The sequence below is a fragment of the Salvelinus alpinus genome, chromosome 22 (genome assembly GCF_045679555.1).
Source record: "Salvelinus alpinus chromosome 22, SLU_Salpinus.1, whole genome shotgun sequence".
Taxonomy (NCBI): Eukaryota; Metazoa; Chordata; class Actinopteri; order Salmoniformes; family Salmonidae; genus Salvelinus; species Salvelinus alpinus.
This window is the reverse complement of record NC_092107.1, coordinates 27,800,776-27,825,318: the sequence shown is the minus strand read 5'-3', so window position 1 is coordinate 27,825,318 and position 24,543 is coordinate 27,800,776. Positions and strand designations below refer to the sequence as shown.

Genomic DNA, 24,543 nt, shown 5'->3' with positions numbered 1-24,543 from the left:
ATTTTAGGAAATTAGCAGCTTTGCAACTTTTTACTTACCACTTTTTAGCTATTTGCAACTACTTAGCATGTTAGTCAACCCTTCCCCTAACCTTAACCTAACCCTAACCCTTAAAATATATCCCTAACCCCAGCCTAGCTAACGTTAGCCACCTAGCTAACGTACGCATTAGCCATCTAGCTAACATTTGCCAAGTATTGCAAATTCATAACATTATTGTACAAATTGCAATTAGTAACATATCATACGTATTGTAATTTGCAACATGTCATACATATTGGAGGATGGACATCCACAAATGAATACATACCATACGAAACGTAACATATCATAACCACTGGAGAAAGACAGATTTACGTTTACTATGTTACATCTACTCCTAAATCTAGGTTGGAATCTTAGAGTGGAACGCTCCAGACACAGGCTTTGCTTCATTTGTGCTTTACCCACAGGGACCCCTTCACAACTAATGAAGGGCAGGATGGGGAAATCTCCCAATATGTCTGAGACACACACACACACATAGGTACACACACACACACACACACACACACACACACACACACACACACACACACACACACACACACACACACACACACACACACACACACACACACACACACACACACACACACACACACACACACACACACACACACACACACACACACACACACACACAGGCACACACACACACACACACACACACACGCACACAGGCACACACACACACAGGCACACACACACACACACACATAGGCACACACACATAGGCATTCACACACACACGCCTATACAAGCACCTACACACGCACCTACATACAAGCACACAGTAACTTCCTGTTGTCATCCCTATCTCTGGAGGAAACTAGGAAGACAGAAATCAAATAAAGCTGTCGAGCGGAAACACCTCAAGGCGACCAGAAAATTGTCTGTGGTTATTCCCTCCAACTGATCTGTCCCTCGAGCCACACAACCAAAGAGGATAGAGTGAGAGGGCCTCTGTTGATTCGGGCAGAAGATTTGAAAACCTTGAAACACTATTAACGTAGGGGGGCTGGTGTGAGTGAGTGAGAGAATGGGACCAGGGAGGGATCAGGGAGGGTTAGTCTTACTTACTTAGGCCAATCGCTCCTTTGGGAGCATAGGCCATTGACGACTCCTCTCCATCAAACTCTGTTCTGGGCAGCCTTCTCCAGCTTGCTCCACTCCATGCCAGTTAATGAAGGGGTGTCACTGGTCTTCAATGTTTTTCCTTCTGTCCTTGCAGTTCCCTGTATCTTCAACCTGACAGCACCAGAGGGCTACATAGAGACGCCCCAGCCGTCCAGCTCTCATTACTACTCCTCTGTGGACTGCACCTACACCGTCACGGTCTACATGGGCTATGGAGTAGAGATACAGGTCAGATCGCCACTATTATTGCCAGAAGCGTGTTAATTTTGTACATCAAAAACAGTGATTGTCTATAAAAATATGGTGGATTAAACATAGGAACACACAAGACTGACACATCCTGTCGAGAAATTACATCAGATACCCAAATGCAACATCCAAAATGGCAATTTTGGCTCACGGGCAATACCACACTAGTGCTTCAAAATTATGATGATGTTCACTCAGTTCCAAGGTATTTACTGTTATTGTGCAGCGACTGACCTTTGGAAGCTGACACAGTGATTTAAACAGGGAATCTACCTCCACCTGAAGCCCCTCATCCACATGATTACTTCTCCAGCTCAGCTTCTTTCTCTCATAAAATATACAATAGCCATTACCCCACTGCTCTTCCAGATGCTTGATCTAATATATTTTGGATGAAATTAATATGTACCGCAAATCATTCTCAATGATGTATCCCAGCTGCTCCATGTCTTCTGTGAAAGACCAGAAAATGAGGAGGAGGAGGGTGGAGAGAGGTGAACTATCTTCCTCTCCACTGTTCTTCCTATCATTGCCTGCCTGCGCTTGCTAACACCCGGGACAGCAGCACATGTATACCCTGAGTGTACATAAAATTAGTGTAAAAACATTCCTAATATTGAGTTGCACCCCGTTTTGCCCTCAGAACAGCCTCAATTATTTGGGGCATGGACTCTACAAGGTGTCTAAAACGTTCCACAGGGATGCTGGCCCATGTTGACTCCAATGCTTCCCACAGTTGTGCCAAGTTGTCTGGATGTCCTTTGGGTGGTGGACCATTCTTGATAGACAAGGGAAAACTGTTGAGTGTGGAAATCCCAGCAGTGTTGCAGTTCTTGACACACTAAAATCGGTATGCCTGGTACCTACTACCGTACCCCGTTCAAAGGCACTTAAATCTTTTGTTCCTAATGTTTTTTCCACTCAGTATACGTCTCTCTTCTCTGATCTCCTCGTCTTGAATTATTCAATGTGACTTAGATGTAAGGAAGCTTCTTCTCTTAATGAATTACTTATGGATTATGTCCAGTCTTTTTGCTTGTTTACGAGACTCTTTTAATGCCTTCCTGTTAAAATGTCTCCACAGCTCCTCTTAACTTCGTTAAAGATACCTTACCCTCAGGTTGATTGACTAAATAATGTGGCATTCAGACAATGCGTGGATCACCCCTCAACGCCCCTCTACGCCCATCTACACCTCCCCTATGCCCCTCTACGCCCCCTACGCCCCTCTACAACCCTCTACACCTCTTTACACCCCACTACACTCAGTCTACACCCCTCTACACCCCTTTCACCCCTCTACACTTCAGGTGGTGTCATCCTGTTTCTAAAAGACTGGGTTGATAATTCCTTTTATCTGGAAATCTTTTGGATTAATCTACTTCAAAGGACTTCTCTAGACCAGGGGGCTTTGTAGAATGTGGGTCTTAACAACTCCAGTCTATCATTCATTTTAGCGTAAGCTGGATTTAAATGGTTGCCTTGATGTAGGCAAGAAGATAAAGACTGATGTGGACTATTCCTTGAGCAGCATTTGTTTATTTGCCCTGCTTTGAGGTCTACGGCCCACACCTGCCTAGTCCACTGCTCCATCAGACCAAAGGGTCTCCAGTATTTACTGCTCCGGCCCTGCCTCAGGGCAGAGGAAGGGAGGGACGGTGTCGTGGCTGAATCATAATTAGTTAGGTAACATAGATAGATAAGATGTTATTTTCATCATATGCTTGTGAGATACTTGTCATTAGAATGGTTCCCTTTGGACTATAGGGTTGGCAGTGCATTTTCCCTTCTGAGCTAGGGCTTAGTCACTTGGGGCCCAGAGAGGGGAGAGGTCAGGCTTGTCTTCATATGTCAATGTATCTGTTAAACCATGTGGTGCTATGCAGAATATCAGAAGGGGAGGAGGACAGAATGGAACATTGTCTTCTTATGGGAATGTGTCTGTAACTATTCCTAAACCATGTGAAGGGATGGCGTTATTAATGGGGAACCAGTTAGTTATCTCATACAATGTCTGTCCGCCAGTCACTCCCTACTTTTCTCATTGGGGGAAGGAGTATGGCAGTGTCTGGAACCATTGTATGTCCCCTCTGAGGTTGCCCTTATCTTGACCTAGTATATGACCTAAGAGGCTCACTGTCTTTCCTGAGCTTATCCAGGAGGGGGTGTATTTTAGATGGGAGTATCTAGAATTGACAATTGATATATGCCATTGGATGAGGTAATGTTTTGGTACCAAGCATGAGATTGAAACCTCGTCTTAGGAGACCAAACTGAACGATAATTTATAGCTAATGCTATCTAGCTATGGGATACTCCTCTTTCAAGTAAAAGGTTCTTTGTAAGTTGAGAGGGGTGTATCTTGGCTATAAATGATACTAAGAATTGTTTTGTAGACTCTCAGAGAATTCATTTATAGACACTGAATTGATCTGAGAGTCAAAAAGGGCTATGGTGAAGCTCATATATTATTAAAGATGGACTTTATAATATAACTCTGACTTGTGTGTGGTTGGCTCTTATTATTGAGTAATACAGGAAATTACCACGACAACGGAGAGAGACATTTGCTTGAAAAGTGTTTCTAGCTCTCAAACTCCCCAAGTCTATATAGTATACAGTACCACCCTCACAACTCCACACAAAGGCAAGACCCATCAGGTTTACCATGTGCCGTTATATACAGTGTGTTTAAGCTGCAGTCTGGGAGGAGGAGTGGGAGGTGGTTGAAAGTCAGAGACCCTCTGTTAACCACCCAACAGTGTTGTCATGTGAAAGTAGGATAGTCAGGATTGATTCACTTTCCGCTGTAGTCCCACATGGCTGTGTCAGTTCATAGATCAGTGCACTGTAGGCCAAGCTAAAACATGTCCAGCCCAGTAGTTCTGTCCACTCCAGAAGTGTGCAAGTGGTGAGAGAGGACCTTTAAGCAGCTCACTGAAGCCATGGTGGGTAGAACTGAAGAGTATCGACTGATGGGTCAATATTCCCAACTACTCTGGCTTAAGTGGACCTCGGCACAGTTCAATAAAGTACAGTTCTATCTGCAGTCTCTGTCTGGGTTGATGGCAGAGATTGATTGGGATGCATTGGTCACTGCTTGGACAATTTAACAAAGGGTGGCGCAGTCTGTCAATTCAATATTCGGTAAGAAGTGTCACCCTGATACTGTTTGGAGGGCTGAGGAAGAGTGCTTCACTAAAGAGTGACTGTCTGGGATGATATGGCATATTTAAATATATGGAACTATTGACATCTTGACATACTTTACAATTAGGGCTACAACAAAATTGCTAGAAAATATATACATGTTCAAACACATTTGTTTCTCCATTTTCTCTCTGTGTGAGTCGAGGATTTGTTTCTCTCATATGCAAAATAATTATCCACTGTGCACACACTTCGTAGTGAAATGACATACGTGCGCCAAAGACTGCAGAAGATTACATAAACCTGGGAGCAGAGGATCATTGATTAATCACTCTCAGCCATGAGCCACACACAACTGGAACATGTAGGCTACATATTGCATGTAGATCCTTAATACCATAAACATGACGTGTGTCCTGAACCTTTGACACATTTTTTAGGTTACGGTGTGTCAGAGGGGAAGAGGAGGCATGCAGCGTTCAGTCGCCTGCAACGTGCTATTTGCACATTGGCTCCCTCCCTGACTGAACAGCAGTAGAGTTCAGGCTCTAGCCTACAGGGCTTTAGCTGTTCTTAGCCAGACGCACTGACTCCCAGTACACTAAAGCACACGGCTCAGACCTTTTACTGCTGGAGGGACAAGAATCAATACCCTGGCCCAATCCACTCTCATCTCCTGATAGGTAGTCCACAACTCAATCATAACTAGGGAGCTGGAGGTAAGTAAAAACAAGGGCCTGTTAATGACCTGTCATCATCTGTGGGAGAGAGCAGTATCTTCAGCACTGAGTGCTCACCAGTAATATGTACTGTACAATAACCCAGTCTTAGGAGTAGCATGTGTGGTGTGTGTCAAAACAATATCTCTATCCCTGAAATGTCTGCATACACAATGGCTCTGGTGTTTCAGCTCAGGTAGAAAAAGCTGTCAAACAGCTGCCTCCACACCTCCACATCCTATAAAACATAATTTCTACTTCAATCCAGATTTTGGAGAAGCTGGTGTCACAGAGGCCTCTCCTCTCCTCCCCTCGCCTCTCCCCTCCTCTCTCCAGACCAGGCCTCTCCTCTCCTCCCCTCGCCTCTCCCCTCCTCTCTCCAGACCAGGCCTCTCCTCTCCTCCCCTCGCCTCTCCCCTCCTCTCTCTGGACCAGGCCTCTCCTCTCCTCCCCTCGCCTCTCCTCTCCTCTCCTCTCTCTGGACCAGGCCTCTCCTCTCCTCCCCTCGCCTCTCCCCTCCTCTCCGCTCTCTGGACCAGGCCTCTCCTCTCCTCCCCTCGCCTCTCCCCTCCTCTCCTCTCTCTGGACCAGGCCTCTCCTCTCCTACCCTCGCCTCTCCCCTCCTCTCTCTGGACCATGCCCCTTGTGTTTTTCCTTTGTCACAGTGTATGTTCTCCTCCTGTTGTGGGCTGACTGATGCCTGTTAGGCCCTCCATGGTTCCACAGAGGAGCTGGGAGAAGTGCAATTAGCAGATTCCACATGGGCTCTGTGAATACAACACTGGGGGAAAGAGAAACAAGGAGATGCACTTAGTGGCAGTGAGAAAGCCCAGCTCTCAGTGATCTCACTGTGCTTGTTTGTCTTGTCAGCACTACTGAGCACCGGTACTTTGCACCACCTGGGTGACGGTGTGAATAACTCGCTGTGACTACGTTGACTGTTGTTCTCTCACTGCTCTTTCCTCACTGAGACAAGAGGGGATTTGAATCACAATTTATAGTCTGTTTCAGCCCAACAGCAGCCCAGATACTTAAAAAGTCTCTCAGACACCCAGTTTGTGAATGTGGGCTTTCCAGCTAAGCCAACAAAGGTCCTTACAAGACTGTAATGTCCTCTGACTCAGAGTGAAGTGCTGGTTATTTTCAGCATTATTTATTTCTATCCCTAACACTTAACTCAGCGGGACAAGTGGCAGTGATGGCAGCCATGTTAGTTCACATTCTGAGTTTCCTCTCATTTTGTGATGTGCACCTGCTGTCTCCAGGCAGACACTGACAGGATCAGGCAGTAGATGAGATGACTGACCGGTGACTGCTCCCACATGGTGACACTCACGACACCACAGCCACTCTCTGGAAGTGGCTATAGTCACAGTCACACCTGCTGCCACACAGGCCAATCTCCAGTGCCATGGCTGATAGTCAGAGAGTCATAGAGGGAGTGTGAAATGAAGGAAAGAAGAGAGGGAAGGAGGGAAAGTCCATTACTCATCTCTCCTTCTGCACTCTGTTTGCCTCTTTTGTACTTTGCTATTGTTGGGAGAGGATTTGAAGTTCACCAATGTGACTGAGGCAGGGCTTTTAGATGTGGAGAGTGCAGTACAGCACTTTAGAATCCTTTCTGGTGTTTTCTTTTAAGATGCATTTTTTCCTGGTCAAGGAGTCAGTGTTGGTGGGTATCATCAGCCTGCTCACCTGTCTTGGATTCAGTCTGCAAAGCAGCTCCTCTCACTCTCCTGTACCTACCTCTCCCACGTCACCTTGTTGGAGACTTAACAGACGATTTTCAGAGAGGACATAACAACAAAGAGACAGAGTCGATGAATTAAGAGATCAGAAAGGGATTCAAGAGGTCTTCTGATATTTAGAGACAGAACAAGGAGGACATAGAGAAAGAAAGGAAAGAAATAAGGGAGGGAGAGAGAAAGATGGAGAATTTGGAAGCAGAGTTGGCTTCCAGAGTGTTTCAGTTGGATGACTAACAGGATCAATGTGACACAATGTTAATAAATACTGCCGTAGGCTCCTTCCTCCCTGTCAGGAGTTGTTCTAATGTTCGATCAGAATGTTGTTCTCTTAATTCAGCTCATTTGGACAATGAGATCTGGAAACAGCAGCTATTAACATCAGTAACACAGGCCAACAATGAGAATAAGTGGACAGCTAATGCTTTTCTGATGCTCTACTCTCCACCTTCTAAATAATAGTGTAGAGGAGATGCAGATTTACCACTACAGTACATGTACTTCATACAGAAAAAGCAACTTTCAATGAAAAGTTTCTGTGTGGAACAGAGGTGGATTATTGGACATCTATTACATGAAACAACATTTGCCACTGAAATGCTGTCACACTGAATATAAAGTATTCCATATTTATTAGGTACACCTGCTCTTTCCATGACATAGACTGACAAGGTGAATCAAGGTGAAAGATATGATCCCTTATTGATGGCACCTGTTAAATCCATTTCAATCAGTTTAGATGAAGGGTAGGAGACCGGTTAAATAAGGATTTTTAAGACTTAAGACAATTGAGACATGGATTGTGTATGTGTGTCATTCAGAGGGTGAATCACCAAGACAAAATATTTAAGTGCCTTTGAACGGGGTATGGTAGTAGGTACCAGGCGACGCTGCTGGGTTTTCCATAAGCAGCAGTTTTCCCTTGTCTATCAAGAATGGTCCACCACCCAAAGGACATCCAGACAACTTGGCACAACTGTGGGAAGCATTGGAATCAATATGGGCCAGCATCCCTGTGGAACGCTTTCGACACCTTGTAGTCCATGCCCCGACGAATTGAGGCTGTTCTGATGACAAAAGGGGGTGCAACTTAATATTAGGAAGGTGTTCTTAATGTTTGGTATACTGAGTTTATTACGATAGTCCTCTCACAGCATGGCTACAAATGATTTCCATTCACTCCATATAACCTAACTCTTATTTTCACGTTGTTGCTGGCTTTTCCTTGCCCTACGACTTTTTGTCCCTTGTCTATAATTTCCCTGCTTAATTCAGGCGTGCTGCATAAAACCAATTTTCCGACAGGCGTGTAGGAATTGTGGTGATAATGAGATCGAAACGGCTGAGGTGAATGTTAAAATGAGATAAGTGCAGACGCGGAAAGCGTGTGAATGTTCCATCTCTTAGGAGGATGAGTGAAGCTTAGCCTGTGGGTTTTTTACCTTCGTTGCTCTTATACCCTCTGTGGGATGGGAAAGCTAGCTGATAGGATACATTCAGTAGGAGTTGTCTGAGCCTGGACCTGAGTCTTTCGAGGCCACTGGATTTCCCCTCCCCGAAATGTTCCATACGCAAAAAAAACTTGCTTATTTCTCTCAGATTTTGTGCAAACATGTTATTTCATCCCTGTTGGTGAGAATTTCTCATTTGCCAAGATAATCTATCCACTTGACAGGTGTGGCATATCAAGAAGCGATTAAACAGCAGGATCATTACACAGATGCACCTTGTGCTGGTGAAATTAAAGGTCACTCTAAAATGTCCAGTTTTGTCACACAACACAATGCCACAGATGTCTCAAGTTTTGAGGGAGTATGCAAATTGGCATGCTGACTGCAGGAATGTCAACCAGAGCTGTTGCCAGAGGATTAAATGTTCATTTCTCTACCATAAGCCGCCTACACTGTTGTTTTCGAGAATTTGGCAGTACGTCCAACCGGCCTCACAACCACAGACCACATGTAACCACGCCAGCCCAGGACCTTCACATCCTGCTTCTTCACCTGTGGGATCATCTGAAACTGAGGAGTATTTCTGTCTGTAATAAAGACCTTTTGTGGGGGGAAACTCATTCTGATTGGCTGGGCCTTGCTCCTCAGTGGCCCTGCCCAGTCATGTGAAATCCATAGATTACTAATGAATTTATTTCAGTTGACGGATTTTTTATATGAACTGTAACTTAGTGAAGTTGTTGAAATTGTTGCATAATTTTTTTTGTTCAGTATAGTTTGGTCCCTGCTGTCCAGTTTGCTTCCACATACTGTAATCTCTTCTCTCTGGAGACAACTACTCAGCTCTTCACCTTCAGCCGACCTTGGCTCAGCAGGAACAACCTCAACAGATTTGCATTCAACCAGCCCCTTGAACCAGGATTACACAGCCATCAAATAGAAACAGGCTTTAAGGAAGAAAGACTCGGCTCAGGGTGACACTGTGTTCAATTTCCTCTGGAAGAGCTTAACTTTTCTGCGCTACGGATACCGAATACGGGTTCACTTTCCTAAACAACTGCTGAATTGCAGGGCGCCAAATTCAAAAATATTCCTAAAAATATTTATAATCATGCAATCACAAGTGAAATATACCAAAACACAGCTTAGCTTGTTGTTAATCCACCTATGGTGTCAGATTTGGAAAATATATTTTACAGCGAAAGAAATTTTGTGAGTGTAGCTTTCAATGCTACATCAGCTAGCCCCAAATTAGCATGGTCACGAAAGTGTGAAAAGCAATAAAATGAATCGCTTACCTTAGATAATCTTCGGACGTTTCCACTCACGAGACTCCCAGTTACACAACAAATCTTCTTTTTGTTCGATAAATATTACTTTTATCACAAAAAAACGCCATTTGGGTTGCGCATTATTTTGAGAAAACAAAAGCCGTGTTCCGTTCGACAAATCCCAAAAAGTATCCGAAATGGTCGTAGAAACATTTCAAATGTTTTTTACAATCAAACCTCAGGTTGTCTTTAACAAACATAATCGATAATATTTCAACCGGAGCATAACCTATTCATTAAGAGGGAAAAGGAAAATGGTGAGCTCCTCCCACGCGCGCAGGAAATATTCAGAGGACACCTGACCTCTTTTGAAACATCTCGCTAGTTTTTCTAAATAAAAGCCTGAAACTATGTCTAAAGCCTAGTCACAGCCTGAGGAAGCCATTGGAAAAAAAATCTGGTTGATATCCCTTTAAATGGAGGTTAGACAGGCCAGGAAACAAAGATTTTAAAAAAAGAAATCACTTCCGGGTTACTTTTTCTCAGGATTTCGCTTGCAGAATAAGTATTATTTTTCTCACAGACAATATTTTGACAGTTTTGGAAACTTTGGAGTGTTTTCTATCCTAATCTGTAAATGATATGCATATTCTACGATCTGGGCCAGAGAAAATGTCAGTTTACGTTGGGTATGTTATTTAAAAAAAAATAATAATAATCTGACCCCTAGCGCTAATCACTGCTTCTCTCTTACCATTGAGTGGCCTCAGGTCTCATGTAATAGCAACTGTCGTCTGTGACAGCCTTGCCAGACCATTTCAAGGACAGGCATATGAATGCACACAGGAAATCACACAAAGTATCCCTTTTTCAGTGTGTGTGCCAGGATTTGTACCTTGTGATTTACACAAATCTTAGTTCTTTTGTGTATGGTATTATGTGTGTTGTATATGGTCTGTATGTTGTGTAGCAGTGTGTTTTGTGTCCAGTGTTGGACCAGGTGTCACTGTGTCAAGTGGCCCAGACAGAAATACCTCAATATTAACCAGCAGAACCATGGCTCTCCATGGCCCTGACTGTCTCTTTATCTCCCCACCCCTCCCATCTCCTCCTCCCTCTCCTCTCTTCTCTTCTCTCTCCTCTCCTCCTCATGGCCCAGTTCTCCTGTCTGGACCAGATGTTAGTGCTGGTGCTCTATCACTTCCCTACCCCCTACTTAATCATTGTCTATAATTAGCTAGCAGCCCACATACTCTAGTACTCTCACAGACACTCACACAACGTGGGACCATTTGAAGGAGGGAACGGAGATACCTAATTAGAGGAGCTTTCTCCTTTATTCTCTTTCTTTCATTCCTCCCTCCTCCCTCTGTTCCTTCTTACATCTGTAGAGATAGAAGGGCAATCTCTGGAGAGGGGGTGTGGTTTGCTGCACGGAGAGATACAGAAAGCAGAAAGCATTCATCTCGCCCCACATGCTCTCCAAAATCTGGTGTTTATTTTATTGGAAAGTGTCACTTGAATTATTTAGAGTTATTTCATTTTCATGTGTTGCTTTTAAATATATAGTAAGCAACACAGAATGTTGTGATTGGGACATAGTTGTTTACTCTGGGGGAGGAGCCTAATTAGTATTGTAGTAATTCGACTTTAAGGGATTATGATGCTTTTAACCTTAACGTGCTGTTGACCGCCTGTTTGCATATCAACAAAACAAACCATGTCCGTGTTGTCAAACAGACGTGTGCTGATCCAGGGATTAGATCAGTGTTAGGTAGACAGTCGGGACTAATGCCAACACAAACTGGATTATCCCAACAGTATTCTGGAAGTATTCCATTGACATGGGGATTTCAGGATAATGTGATTAGGTTGTGATGACCTTTGTTTAATGGGACTTTTGTCCAATGCTGTAGCCATGAGTTAATTAAAACTACATCAACTTGTTGTTGTGCATTCGGAAAGTATTCAGACCCCTTGACTTTTTCCACATTTTGTTACGTTACAACCTTATTCTAAAATTGATTAAATTGTTTCCCCCCCCCCCCATCAATCTACACACAATACCACATAATTACAAAACTAAAACAGGTTTTAGACATTTTGCAAATGTAAAAAAAAAACAACTTTAATACCACATTTACATAAGTATCCAGACCCTTTACTCAGTACTTTGTTGAAGCACCTTCGGCAGCGACTACAGCCTTGAGTCTTCTTGGGTATGATCCTCTCACCTCTCGTCACTGCACAGCATTTTCAGGTCTCTCCAGAGATGTTTGATCTTGTTCAAGACCGGGGCTCTGGCTGGGCCACTCAAGGACATTCAGAGACTTGTCCCGAAGCCACTCCTGCGTTGTCTTGAAACTGTGCTTAGGGTCATTGTTAGGTTTAGGTTTCCTCCAGACGTGAAGCTTGGCATTCAGGCCAAAGAGTTCAAACTTGGTTTCATTAGACGAGAGAATCTTGTTTCCGAGTCCTTTAGGTGTTTTTTGGCAAACTCCAAGCAGGCTATCAGGTGCCTGTCTGGCCACTCTACCATAAAGGCCTGATTGGTGGAGTCCACAGAGGAACTCTGTAGCTCTGTCAGAGTGACCATCGGTTTCTTGGTCACCTCCCTGACCAAGGCCCTTCTCCCCCGATTGCTCAGTTTGGCCGGGCGGCCAATCCGGTCTCGGAGCTCTACGGACAATTCCTTTGACCTCATGGCTTGGTTTTTGCTCAGACATGCACTGTCACTGTGGGACCTTATATAGACAGGTGTGTGCCTTTCCAAATCATGTCCAATCAACTGAATTTACCACAGGTGGACTCCAATCAAGTTGTAGAAACATCTCAAGGATGATCAATGGAACAGGGTGCACCTGAGCTCAATTTCGAGTCTCATAGCATAATACTTATGTAAATAAGGTATTTCTGTTTTTTAAATGAGCAAACATTTAAAAAAAAGTTTTTGCTTTGTCGTTATGGGGTATTGTGTGAGGAAAATGTTGACAGTTGTTGCTATAGCAGCACTGTCCTCATAAGAGCACAATCACAGAGACTTGATATAGTTACGTGTTTAATAAACCCGTCAGACGACACCTCATCATTTCGTGCTAGCTTAGAGGCCCCACACAGTGCACCATGCACCTCTCACCCTTTCTCTTTTTATCTGGTCTCTCATTCACGTTAGGGCAGTTTGGTGTTTTTTGTTCTGCTGTTTTTCATTTTGCTCCTTCTATCTGACACGTCTATTACGCTTTTGGAACAGAGCTTTCACAGGTCAAGGCCTGGAACCATCTTCTGTCACCCAACGTTCACCAATCATACTCTGGAGTTCCAGCTGATGGGTTCTGACATATATTGGACTCTGTGTTAATTGTCTGTCATTTAATATATACAGTCTTTCCTTTTTCCATGTTAGATTAACAGCCCGGAAAACTGACTTCTGTTTCTTCCCTTCCTGGGGGAAGGTACTGTAGTTGATAAGATTTTGTATGGAGGGACATGGAGGCATATCTTTTAAGTGTTTTTATATGAGAGTAAACTCAGTGAAGTGACATTGAGACATATCTCTGGATTTTTATATGAGAATAAACTCTGCAGAGTGACATGGAGGCATTTCTCTTAGGTGCCATCGTATGATGGTAAAACCTCAGTGAAGGAGGCAGGTGGCTTCATCGGACCACATTTCTCTGTCATCCTCTTTACAAGTCTAAGTACCTGTATGTATTGATGTGTGTCCTTTATTGAACTGGTCCTCTCTGTGTGTGTTTGTCCATGCAGGTGATGAACGTGAGCCTGTGGGAGGGGGAGCGGGTGACGTTTGAGGAAGTGGGGGGCGGGGAGCCCTCTGTTCTGGCCAACGAGTCTATACTGTTGAAGGGCCTGGTGGTACGCAGCTGGAGCAACCAGATCACCATCCACTTCCACAGCCAGAGACAGGCCCAGCCTGGGTCCTTCCTGCTCAGATACCAAGGTAAGACCCGAGTGCAACCAAACGCTAAGCACTAGCACAACCACCAACCAAGCACCACAGCACAGCACTAGACCATCAACCTATTCAAATACTGCACAACAACAAACCAAGTTTCAGAATGTGACTTGTAACCAATGTGAAGTGACAATATAGACAGGGCCTGAGAGGTTGATTTATCCTCTCCTCCCTCCCCTCCTCCAGCAGCCTCCTCCTGTACACTGGGGCTCACCCTCCTGTAAACTGGGGCTCACCCTCCTGTTATCCCTTGTCAACATAATGTGCTCATGTTAGCCACAAAATAACACCGCTGTCAATTGGCAGTATAATCAGGTGGGGAAATTGCTGTGATGATGCTCTTCTAATTGTCATTTACCAGAGATGTCAGAAGGAGACTGCATGCAGTTATGAGCCCTGTTGCTTACACATTGTGATAAAATAGAAAAGCAACTTTACAAATATTTATTTCAGATTCTTTTGTTTTTGTGAGTTAATGAACTGTGGCAGGTTTGTAAATGGGGTAGTACCATTCCGAACAATGCCTAGATTACCGGTTGAATAAGAATTGCATTTCCCGCTCACCCATCCCTCTCTGAATCATGCTATGCCCCCCCTCCTCTCTCTCTTATTCTCTCGTTTCCTCTCTCTCTCTCCTTTGCGAGTTGTGTGGGTGGTATTCACCACCCAGTGAGGGGGACCTTCATGGCTTTCTGTGGCAGGCTTCTGCTGCTCTATTAAATAGCATGGCAATCATACGGCAGGGCGCGGCGCAGCGCCACCGATAATAACTTTCTGCTTCTTTACAAAACTTCCAATTACCTGACACAGTGGTCCCCCCCACCCCATCCCCCCACCCCCTCCTCTGCTCGACCTGTTTGATATTCTCTGAGCAGCGCGTCGTGCTGATCTGGGCTGGCTATATGAGGGTGGCCTATAACTATTTCCCCCTGTCTGTGACGTACAGTATGGTGCATTCTGTAGCTGACAGAAATAAAATAACTTAGGGGAGAGTAATTTGATGACATCTGGTATGTTCATAGAGGGAATCTCTCTCTTTTTCTTTTTCTCTGACTCTTTATCTCGCTCTCTTCCTCTCTCTCTCTCACTCCCTCCCTTCCTCGCTCTCGCTCAATGTTAATAATAAAAAAATTGGTTCTCGGGGCATGCTGAGTAATTAGCATATAATGGGGTCACCTTAATCACAAGTGCATTAAATCTCAATGAAACACTGCCTGGAAACAAATTGACTTCCCATTAGAATACATCAAATGTAAGTTATGGATCCATAAATCAAGTTGTCAGCCATCTTTCTGCATGCCTCTGGCAGAATGAGAGTTATCCTACACTAAGACAGTGCTTGGTTAGGGGAATTATTTGCTCAAATACCAATATTCATGATTTTCCACTTACTTTGGCCTTTGCAGTTTTTTTATTTTGGTATAGGCTGCCTATACAAGCTCTGAAGGCAAAACATTGCTCTTCTAATTGCTTTGGAGTCACTTTGAGGACATCGCCATGCTTTTAAGAGCATACTACAATGTTCCCTGTTAGTTTCCATACATTTCTAATCCAAGGAGCCTCTTGATTTGTTCAGAAAGATATGTAATTTGATATTTAACACTTAAACACCAACGTCTATGTTAATAACATTTCATCTCAAAGTAAGATAAAGTCTGATTATCTGCCAGGTGACATAAGCAGGAGAGGGAGAGTGATAACATGTTCATTTATACACCATGACAGTTTACCTGTATTGAGATGATTGCTCTGATATTACAATCTCTTTGCTCTGCAAAGCACCTTGTCCCGTAATGAGGTGTGGAGAATGTGATCAGACAACCAGTGAGCAGGAGACTGATTTGTTTTAAAGATGGAAACCAGGCTAGTGTCTGTGATTAAATCATGATTCATCATCATCTCCTCTGGCTGAGGTGACCGGTAATGAATTCAATACTGTCTTACTAGATCATTCCTGGAGGGAGATTGATCAAACAGTGAATTTGAGGGAACTAAAGAGTGAGTTGTGTTGATCATTGTGGGTGCTATGAACATTTGCTCAGTATTTATGAAGCACACATACTGTATGTAAATGAGTTCTATATTGGTATTTTTCATTTAAATCAACTAGCCTAGGATAATTGTAATGCTTGCTCTCCTGTCTTGTCTTATCTTTTTGCTTTCACCATTTTGAGTACCTTAAATACTTCTCTCTCTGTCTCTCTCTCTCTCTTCATGTAGTTTGCTCTACTTCATCATACATCATTAGAGCTGTATGTTAGTCATCTAGTGTAGAAGGCCAGTTCTGAGCATCCATCACTGACACAGTGTCCTGTAGCTCTATTGGCATGGAAACACACTAATGGTTATCAAAGCTTCAGCTACCATCTCCCATTTGGCCAACAATGATAAGAGCAGTAATTACCTGTGGATAGATTTTAAGCAGCAGGTAATGATATGGTAATATCATCATCATCTATCAGTGGAGAGAGTCTTTATTTACCAGCTGCTCTGGGACTAAGATCAATGAAACAAGAGGAAAACAAGAATCAAGTGGAGGAAAACACTCTCCACACAGATTTGGGATAAAAGTTGGTGATCAAGACCTTGTTCCAACACCTCCGCTTGGCAGCTGTTTAGTAACAGCCTTTCAAAGACTTGGGAGAAAGTGTGAAACTCAGCACGAAACCTTCCCAACACTTGTTTCCCTTCTTTGTCTCCTTTTCTTCATAACCACTATCTGAGAGTATTGGGGCATCATCCTCATCATTAACATCAAGTTACTTGCCTGGTAAGTTTAGAAGTTAGACACCTAAGAGAGTTAGAGAGGGAGAGAGAGAGATGAAGAAGGAGAAGAGAGGGAGAGAGAGAGAGTGAGTGTGTGTGTGAGTGCCATGCGTGTATACACATACACAAGTTAAAGTAGAGGGCAGTCGGCAGAAACATGTCCCTTCCCATGTCCTTCCAGCTCCAAGGACTTCCTACCCCCTGGGGTACCACTCCAGCTCCACAGGCTTCCTGCCCCCTGGGGTACCACTCCAGCTCCACAGGCTTCCTGCCCCCTGGGGTACCACTCCAGCTCCACAGGCTTCCTGCCCCCTGGGGTACCACTCCAGCTCCACAGGCTTCCTGCCCCCTGGGGTACCACTCCAGCTCCACAGGCTTCCTGCCCCCTGGGGTACCACTCCAGCTCCACAGGCTTCCTGCCCCCTGGGGTACCACTCCAGCTCCAAGGACTTCCTGCCCCCTGGGGTACCACTCCAGCTCCACAGGCTTCCTGCCCCCTGGGGTACCACTCCAGCTCCACAGGCTTCCTGCCCCCTGGGGTACCACTCCAGCTCCAAGGACTTCCTGGCCCCTGGGGTACAACTCCAGCTCCAAGGACTTCCTGCCCACTGGGGTACCACTCCAGCTCCACAGGCTTCCTGCCCCCTGGGGTACCACTCCAGCTCCAAGGACTTCCTGGCCCCTGGGGTACAACTCCAGCTCCAAGGACTTCCTGGCCCCTGGGGTACAACTCCAGATCCAAGGGCTTCTTGGCCCCCTGGGGTACCACTCCAGCTCCAAGGACTTCCTGCCCCCTGGGGTACAACTCCAGCTCCAAGGACTTCCTGCCCACTGGGGTACCACTCCAGCTCCAAGGACTTCCTGCCCCCTGGGGTACAACTCCAGCTCCAAGGACTTCCTGGCCCCTGGGGTACAACTCCAGATCCAAGGGCTTCCTGCCCCCTGGGGTACCACTCCAGCTCCAAGGACTTCCTGCCCCCTGGGGTACCACTCCAGCTCCAAGGACTTCCTGACCCCTGGGGTACAACTCCAGATCCAAGGGCTTCCTGCCCACTGGGGTACAACTCCAGATCCAAGGGCTTCCTGCCCCCTGGGGTACAACTCCAGATCCAAGGACTTCCTGCCCACTGGGGTACAACTCCAGATCCAAGGGCTTCCTGCCCCCTGGGGTACAACTCCAGATCCAAGGACTTCCTGCCCCCTGGGGTACAACTCCAGCTCCAAGGACTTCCTGCCCCCTGGGGTACAACTCCAGATCCAAGGACTTCCTGCCCCCTGGGGTACAACTCCAGCTCCAAGGACTTCCTGCCCCCTGGGGTACAACTCCAGATCCAAGGACTTCCTGCCCCCTGGGGTACAACTCCAGCTCCAAGGACTTCCTGCACCCTGGGGTACCACTCCAGCTCCAAGGACTTCACGCTGCTGTCGGTCTCTCACACAATTGTTTATCAGCCCCTCCATCGCTTCCCCACTGAGACAGTCCCTCTGATGGTGCAAAGACTAGGTCAGATCAGGGCCAACCCAAGACCCATCCACACACATTTTACATATACAGTAGACCCATCCACACACATATTACATATACAGTAGACCCATCCACACACATATTACATATACAGTAGACCCATCCACACACATATTACATATACAGTAGACCCATCCACACACATATTACATATACAGTAGATGGGTTTAGAATACAAATAACACACTTCTCATTTTATGATTGAACATTCATGAGACTGTAGTCCACACAGATCAGATCAGTATTATCTGTATAGTTCTTGTGATTTAATGTGGAAAACAATATTTGTTTCACCCTTCACTCTCCCCTACACCACATTCCCCAGTGTTCCTCAGTCTCCTGCCAAATGCTGCTGTTAGCCTGCCTGCCAGGCATTAGGTCTCTACTGCCTCTCCTGTCAACAAATACATCTCAATTAATCCACCGATGAAATATGGAGAAGGGCGGAGTGGTTGCCGAAACGATCAATAGTGACTTAACTCAGCTTAGAAATTCCTGCCCAATTTCAGCGATACAGCGGTTATAGTTTTGGCACGCCCTCTAAGGTCATGTAAGACTAGATGACACTGGTTTTCATAAACAGTGTCATTGGCTTGAACCCACTATCTCTACTGACCAGATAAATGTCAAAACAATTAACTGTAATTCAGAACAAACCATGAAGCTTCCAACAATTGACAAGAAGGTCACAGCAATCTTCTATAGACAATTTGGGTCCCGAGACAAAACCAGTTGAGAACCACTGCTCTAGAAGATCATTTGAGGTTAAAAACAGACCCTTTTCCATAAGACAAAGCCCTTCAGGTCCAGCCTCCATTGCCATTGAACCCTGAATGGCAGTGATAATGCAGGACCATAATGATTGGGCTAATGATTACTTGTGGTGGACTAGGGCGTCCATTGTAGTGTATATGCGGTGAGTGATTAGAAATACGTAGTTAGACAAAAGGCCAACGGTGTCCTCCCATATACCATTTATGCATTTGATTATTGCAATCACACATAGGCCTATGTGGGCACATACACACATATACACTGAAATACAGATAAATATACAACTGCTTTCAGACAGCGACAAAAGGGATGCCAGAAGCTCAAAACATGAATCCTATCTCCACCCACACATGTACCACTTCAAAGTTTAGTCTGCTCTTTCCTTAATTATATCCTAAACTCTCCTGTACACATCAACTAAACATTTTGGATTTGTAAAAACCTGCATTTACAGAACCAGGTAATCAGGCAGGAAAATCTGTTTTTGAGATGGAATTGGAGTCTTTTCACCTACAGTTGAAGTCAGAAGTTTACATACACTTAGGTTGGAGTCATTAAAACTCATTTTTCAACCCCTCCACTAATTTATTGTTAGCAAACTATAGTTTTGGCAAGTTGGTTAGGACATCTACTTTGTGCATGACACAAGTAATTTTACAACAATTGATTACAGACAGATTATTTCACTTATAACTCACTGTATCACAATTCCAGTGGGTCAGAAGTTTACATACACTAAGTTGACTGTGCCTTTAAACAGCTTGGGAAATTCCAGAAAATGATGTCATGGCTTTAAAAGCTTCTGATAGGCTAATTGACATTATTTGAGTCAATTGGAGGTGTACCTGTGGATGTATTTCAAGGCCTACCTTCAAACTCAGTGCCTCTTTGCTTGACATCATGGGAAAATCAAAAGAAATCAGCCAAGACCTCAGAAAAAAAATTGTAGACCTCCACAAATCTGGTTCATCCTTGGGAGCAATTTCCAAACGCCTGAAGGTACCACTTCATCTATACAAACAATAGTACACAAGTATAAACACCATGGGACCACGCAGCTGTCATACCGCTCAGGAAGGAGACATGTTCTGTCTCCTAGAGATGAACGTACTTTGGTGCGAAAAGTGCAAATCAATCCCAGAACAACAGCAAAGGACCTTGTGAAGATGCTGGAGGAAACAGGTACAAAAGTATCTATATTCACAGTAAAATGAGTCCTATATCGACATAACCTGAACGGCCGCTCAGAAAGGAAGAAGCCACTGCTCCAAAACCGCCATAAAAAGCCAGACTATGGTTTGCAACTGCACATGGGGACAAAGATCGTACTTTTTGGAGAAATGTCCTCTGGTCTGATGAAACAAAAATAGAACTGTTTGGCCATAATGACCATCGTTATGTTTGGAGGAAAAAGGGGGAGTCTTGCAAGCCGAAGAACACCATCCCAACCGTGAAGCACAGCATCATGTTGTGGGGGTGCTTTGCTGCAGGAGGGACTGGTGCACTTCACAAAATAGATGGCATCATGTGGAAGGAAATTTATGTGGCTATATTGAAGCAACATCTCAGGACATCAGTCAGGCAGTTAAAGCTTGGTTACAAATGGGTCTTCCAAATGGACAATGACCCCAAGCATACTTCCAAAGTTGTGGCAAAATGGCTTAAGGACAGCAAAGTCAAGGTATTGGAGTGGCCATCACAAAGCCCTGACCTCAATCCTATAGAAAATTTGTGGGCAGAACTGAAAAAGTGTGTGCGAGCAAGGAGGCCTACAAACCTGACTCAGTTACACCAGCTCTGTCAGGAGGAATGGGCCCAACTTATTGTGGGAAGCTTGTGGAAGGCTACCTGAAATGTTTGACCCAAGTTAAACAACTAATTGAGTGAAGGTAAACTTCTGACCCACTGGGAATGTGATGAAAGAAGTAAAATCTGAAATAAATTATTCTCTCTACTATTATTCTGACATTGTACAATCTTAAAATAAAGTGGTGATCCTAACTGACCTAAGACAGGGAATCTTTACTGGGATTAAATGTCAGGAATTTTGAAAAACTGAGTTTAAATGTATTTGGCTAAGGTGTATGTAAACTTCCAACTTCAACTGTATATCTGCATTAAATACACAAATGGCTGTCATTGAATTGCACATATTTTCCACACACGGATGCCTAAGTGGGTAAAGTGTTGAATGAACAGGAGAGCATTTTAGATTGACATGAATTAGTAGCAGACTCAGTAGTGTGGCTGATGTGTGTGTGGTGGCAGAGGGAGCAGTGGGATTGAAGTGGAGTGTATCTCTGTCAAACTCTTTCAATCGTGGCCTTAGTCCCTTGTGGCCGTCTTCAGACACACTTCACATCACAGCCACCAGGCGTGCAGTACGTTAGACAAGCGTCCCCCGACACCCTGTCAGACAGACACGTCAGAAATGCTGCCACTGGACGACGCAAGATTAAGACCCACTGACCCTCAACACCAATCTTTGTTCTCTCATCTAGTCCCCTCTCTCTCTCTCTCTCTCTCTCTCTCTCTCTCTCTCTCTCTCTCTCTCTCTCTCTCTCTCTCTCTCTCTCTCTCTCTCTCTCTCTCTCTCTCTCTCTCTCTCTCTCTCTCACTGTTTGGTAACCTACAAGTCTGGTTGCTTATCATTCCCTTGTAGTGAGAACCCCATGTTTAACTTAATCCTTTTTAATGAAAACCATTAAAATGGTGGCAAATTGATTTCAAACTTACACTGATATAATGATATTTTTAAAATTAACTTTGTCCTCGCCCAGTTAATAGTGATCCATCTCCTTATTATTAAACTATCGTTGAGAAGTAATTACAGCCAGAGGATTTCACGTTAACTTAATAGTAGAACAGAATAGATTCTTACTAAATTCAATTACCACCATATTAATGTTTAATAAGAAGGGAAATAGCATGAAATTTAACGGCAGCAAACATAATTACGTATTCAAAAGAGCCGGTCAAGCATAAACAAGGCATGGACTGATAAGAACCAAACCCTGCTTAACAACAATAAACAGGGCTTGTCAATGAACACACAGCAGTGTAATTATGAATTAACTACTGTTAGGATTTGAGTCATTTCGTTTTGTAAGGTAAAGATAATAAAATGCACCAAATTCCAAAGTACCGCCAAACTGCTGACTCTAATGCTCTAATTTGTAAGGCACCGATAAAATAGAACAAAAATAAGCGGAGGAGTCACAGAGGAAAGTTCATGAGAATGTTTGTCATTGCAGTTCCTTGTCAGGGTTGATTAACAGGCCATCTGTGCATCCTGATTCTGGTCTACATATTTCCACAGCAGAGCAGAAGTGAAGACATTAACATGTCCGCCACGCATTATTATGTCTAGCAATCATCATCCCACTCAGAGAGGTAGCATGACCGATTCTCCTCTACTGCGTTTCATGTGTTTGCATCCTAGTGATTCTGTCCCCACAGGTTAGTCTGTGATGATGGGATGTTTTAAGTCTATTGGTGATAGTGATCCATCCAGGCCAGCACAGAATAACCCAAACCTTTGGCTAAGCATCCAGCTAATCATAAAATAAACAAAATATAGGGTTCATTTGGTGACTTTTTCTGTGTGAGACTTGAACTCTGCTCGATGCCCAGTGAATGTGGAACAGACATCAATCAAACCCCAACATTTCACAGACCCACACCCTCTGTGTGTCCAGTCAGTCTGTCTTTCAGTCATTCGATTGTGAACCTTTGAAGTTCTGCTGTATTTCAGCCCCTCCTCTCTCTCTTCGGTCCTTTTCTTTATAGACCCCACATCACAATCTCATTAGCATTAGCAAAGACATATAAAAACTGAGGACCGTGGGTTTTTAACTGCAACGGCAACCGATAGTCTATTCACTTTTAATGAAGTTATTATATTTGCTGGCAGTTAGCTCCTATAGCAACTCCATGGTGCTCCATGGTGCTCTGCTGTAGTGAGACATTTCATGGATTCACATTATTACACCATACGCCCATTACCGAGAGAGCATGAAAGCATGCTGTAAATTTAATGAAGCAAGAGCTTTTTATTGCCTTTGTGCTTTTGGCACCTGAGGTTTGAGTGGGATTGAGAGGTGTTTTGCTACTGTAGTATTTCCATGGGAACGAGATAGACTTGTGTGTCTATGAAGTCTCTGTATGACCAGGGTACAATGTAAGAGTTTGAAGCTATGCAATCAGAAAAAAATTATTTCTGTTCGTGCCTAAAACTTTCTGCCATTATTTTAAGTGTACAGCATAAATATGGTACCCTATTTCCCAACATGGGAATATGGCAGAGAGATGCATGCTAGTTGCCAGGTAGATTCAATGTCATTCTCGCATGTGTTTTCTCCTTTCTATGACGGGCAGAAGGACGCCCTTTCCACACCACCACATCATTCATATCCCTTAGGTGCCTTCAGACTCACAGTCACAGGTCTGTAAGGTCATTTTACCCTTCCTTTGCTTTCGCTGCTCCGTGGAGGTTAATGTGAGGCAGCGTTTAATCCAATCTAAACACTGAAACAGATTTCCCATATGCCCCTGTCCTTTCTCCTCAGTGAGCCTGTCACACACGGTTATTCTCAATAAGGCCTGATGAGCCTGGCTGCAAATGAATCCCCTCTGTGTTTCATAATTAATGCCCGTGGATGGTGTGGAGGAGGATGCATCTTCCATTAGGTCATGTAAAATACAGGAGTCGTAATAGACCGTCTCTGTTAGCGAGCTAGCGCTGCTGCGTTATGAGGACAGGCCTCTCTCCGATTGCAGGCAGAGAAGAGTCAAATGGCTGAGGGGACTGAGGTGACCGCTGTGACGGCAAACTGACACCCGTTCTGCATTTCTTCTTCTGTGCTAAGAGACGACAACGTGTCTGGAATTAGTAATGAGACTGGGTGCTTAGCAGCATCTTCAACGTTTGGTTTGATAGGGTTGTGAATGCATAAATTGTGAACATGTTTAAGTTCTGGCAGAGCAGGTACATGAGGAGGAAAAACTAGCCTGAAAATCCTGCTAACATTTCATTATAAATAGGTTGTGAAAAGGTTGGTAATGTCTTTACCTAGTGGGTAGCTTGGGACAATAAAGTTCTATCTGCGTTTCTGTCTAAATGTAGTTATTGACATAGCTTGGTTTTGTTCAATGTTCTCTACCTGTATAGTACTCTAAATATCCCAGTTCATGTTGTTAAGTTCAAAAGAACACAATATAACAATTGTTGACACCATTCAAACCAATGAGGGTTCATAACTTTAAAGTCAATGATCTCAGAATCAACTTTTTGTAGATAGAACCTTATAGTCCGAAGCTCTCGTAGTGACAAAGTTTTACAGACAACACTGTAAAGTCACAATTGTGGTAAAAACGTGGTGATATTTTGTAGGCTATATTTGGTTCCACTGTCCCTGTGTGGTGCCCTGAATGTGGACTGAGCGTGTGACTGAGCTCTATGGCCCAGTGTACACCCTATCATACCTCTCCGGGGTGTTGAGGGCTACTCAGAATATAAAGATGGCCATTGAATCTGCTAGTGCTACTTAGCCGCCAGCTAATCTCCCAAGCCAGTTGTTCCAACGGTATCGTTACCAGTTGTAGTGAACCCATCTCATTTTATGGCCTCTATAACACAGTGGGAGGAGAAAGCTGTGGAGACAGTGGAGAGGAGGAGGCTGGCTGCCAGTGTGATTTAGTACCTGGTTGGGAGCAGCTCCACGTTAGGCCAGCCTCCAGTG

General features: G+C 44.3%; 1 protein-coding gene across 1 annotated transcript in view; it reads left to right on the top strand.

The window, feature by feature from the left end:
- LOC139549364 (seizure protein 6 homolog) overlaps positions 1–24,543 on the top strand; it is a 119,552-nt gene that overhangs the window by 72,756 nt on the left and 22,253 nt on the right. Inside the window, exons 3-4 of the mRNA XM_071359804.1 lie at positions 1,274–1,407; positions 13,530–13,722. Of these exons, the coding sequence (XP_071215905.1) occupies positions 1,274–1,407; positions 13,530–13,722 (327 nt within the window). The remainder of the gene's footprint in view (positions 1–1,273; positions 1,408–13,529; positions 13,723–24,543) is intronic.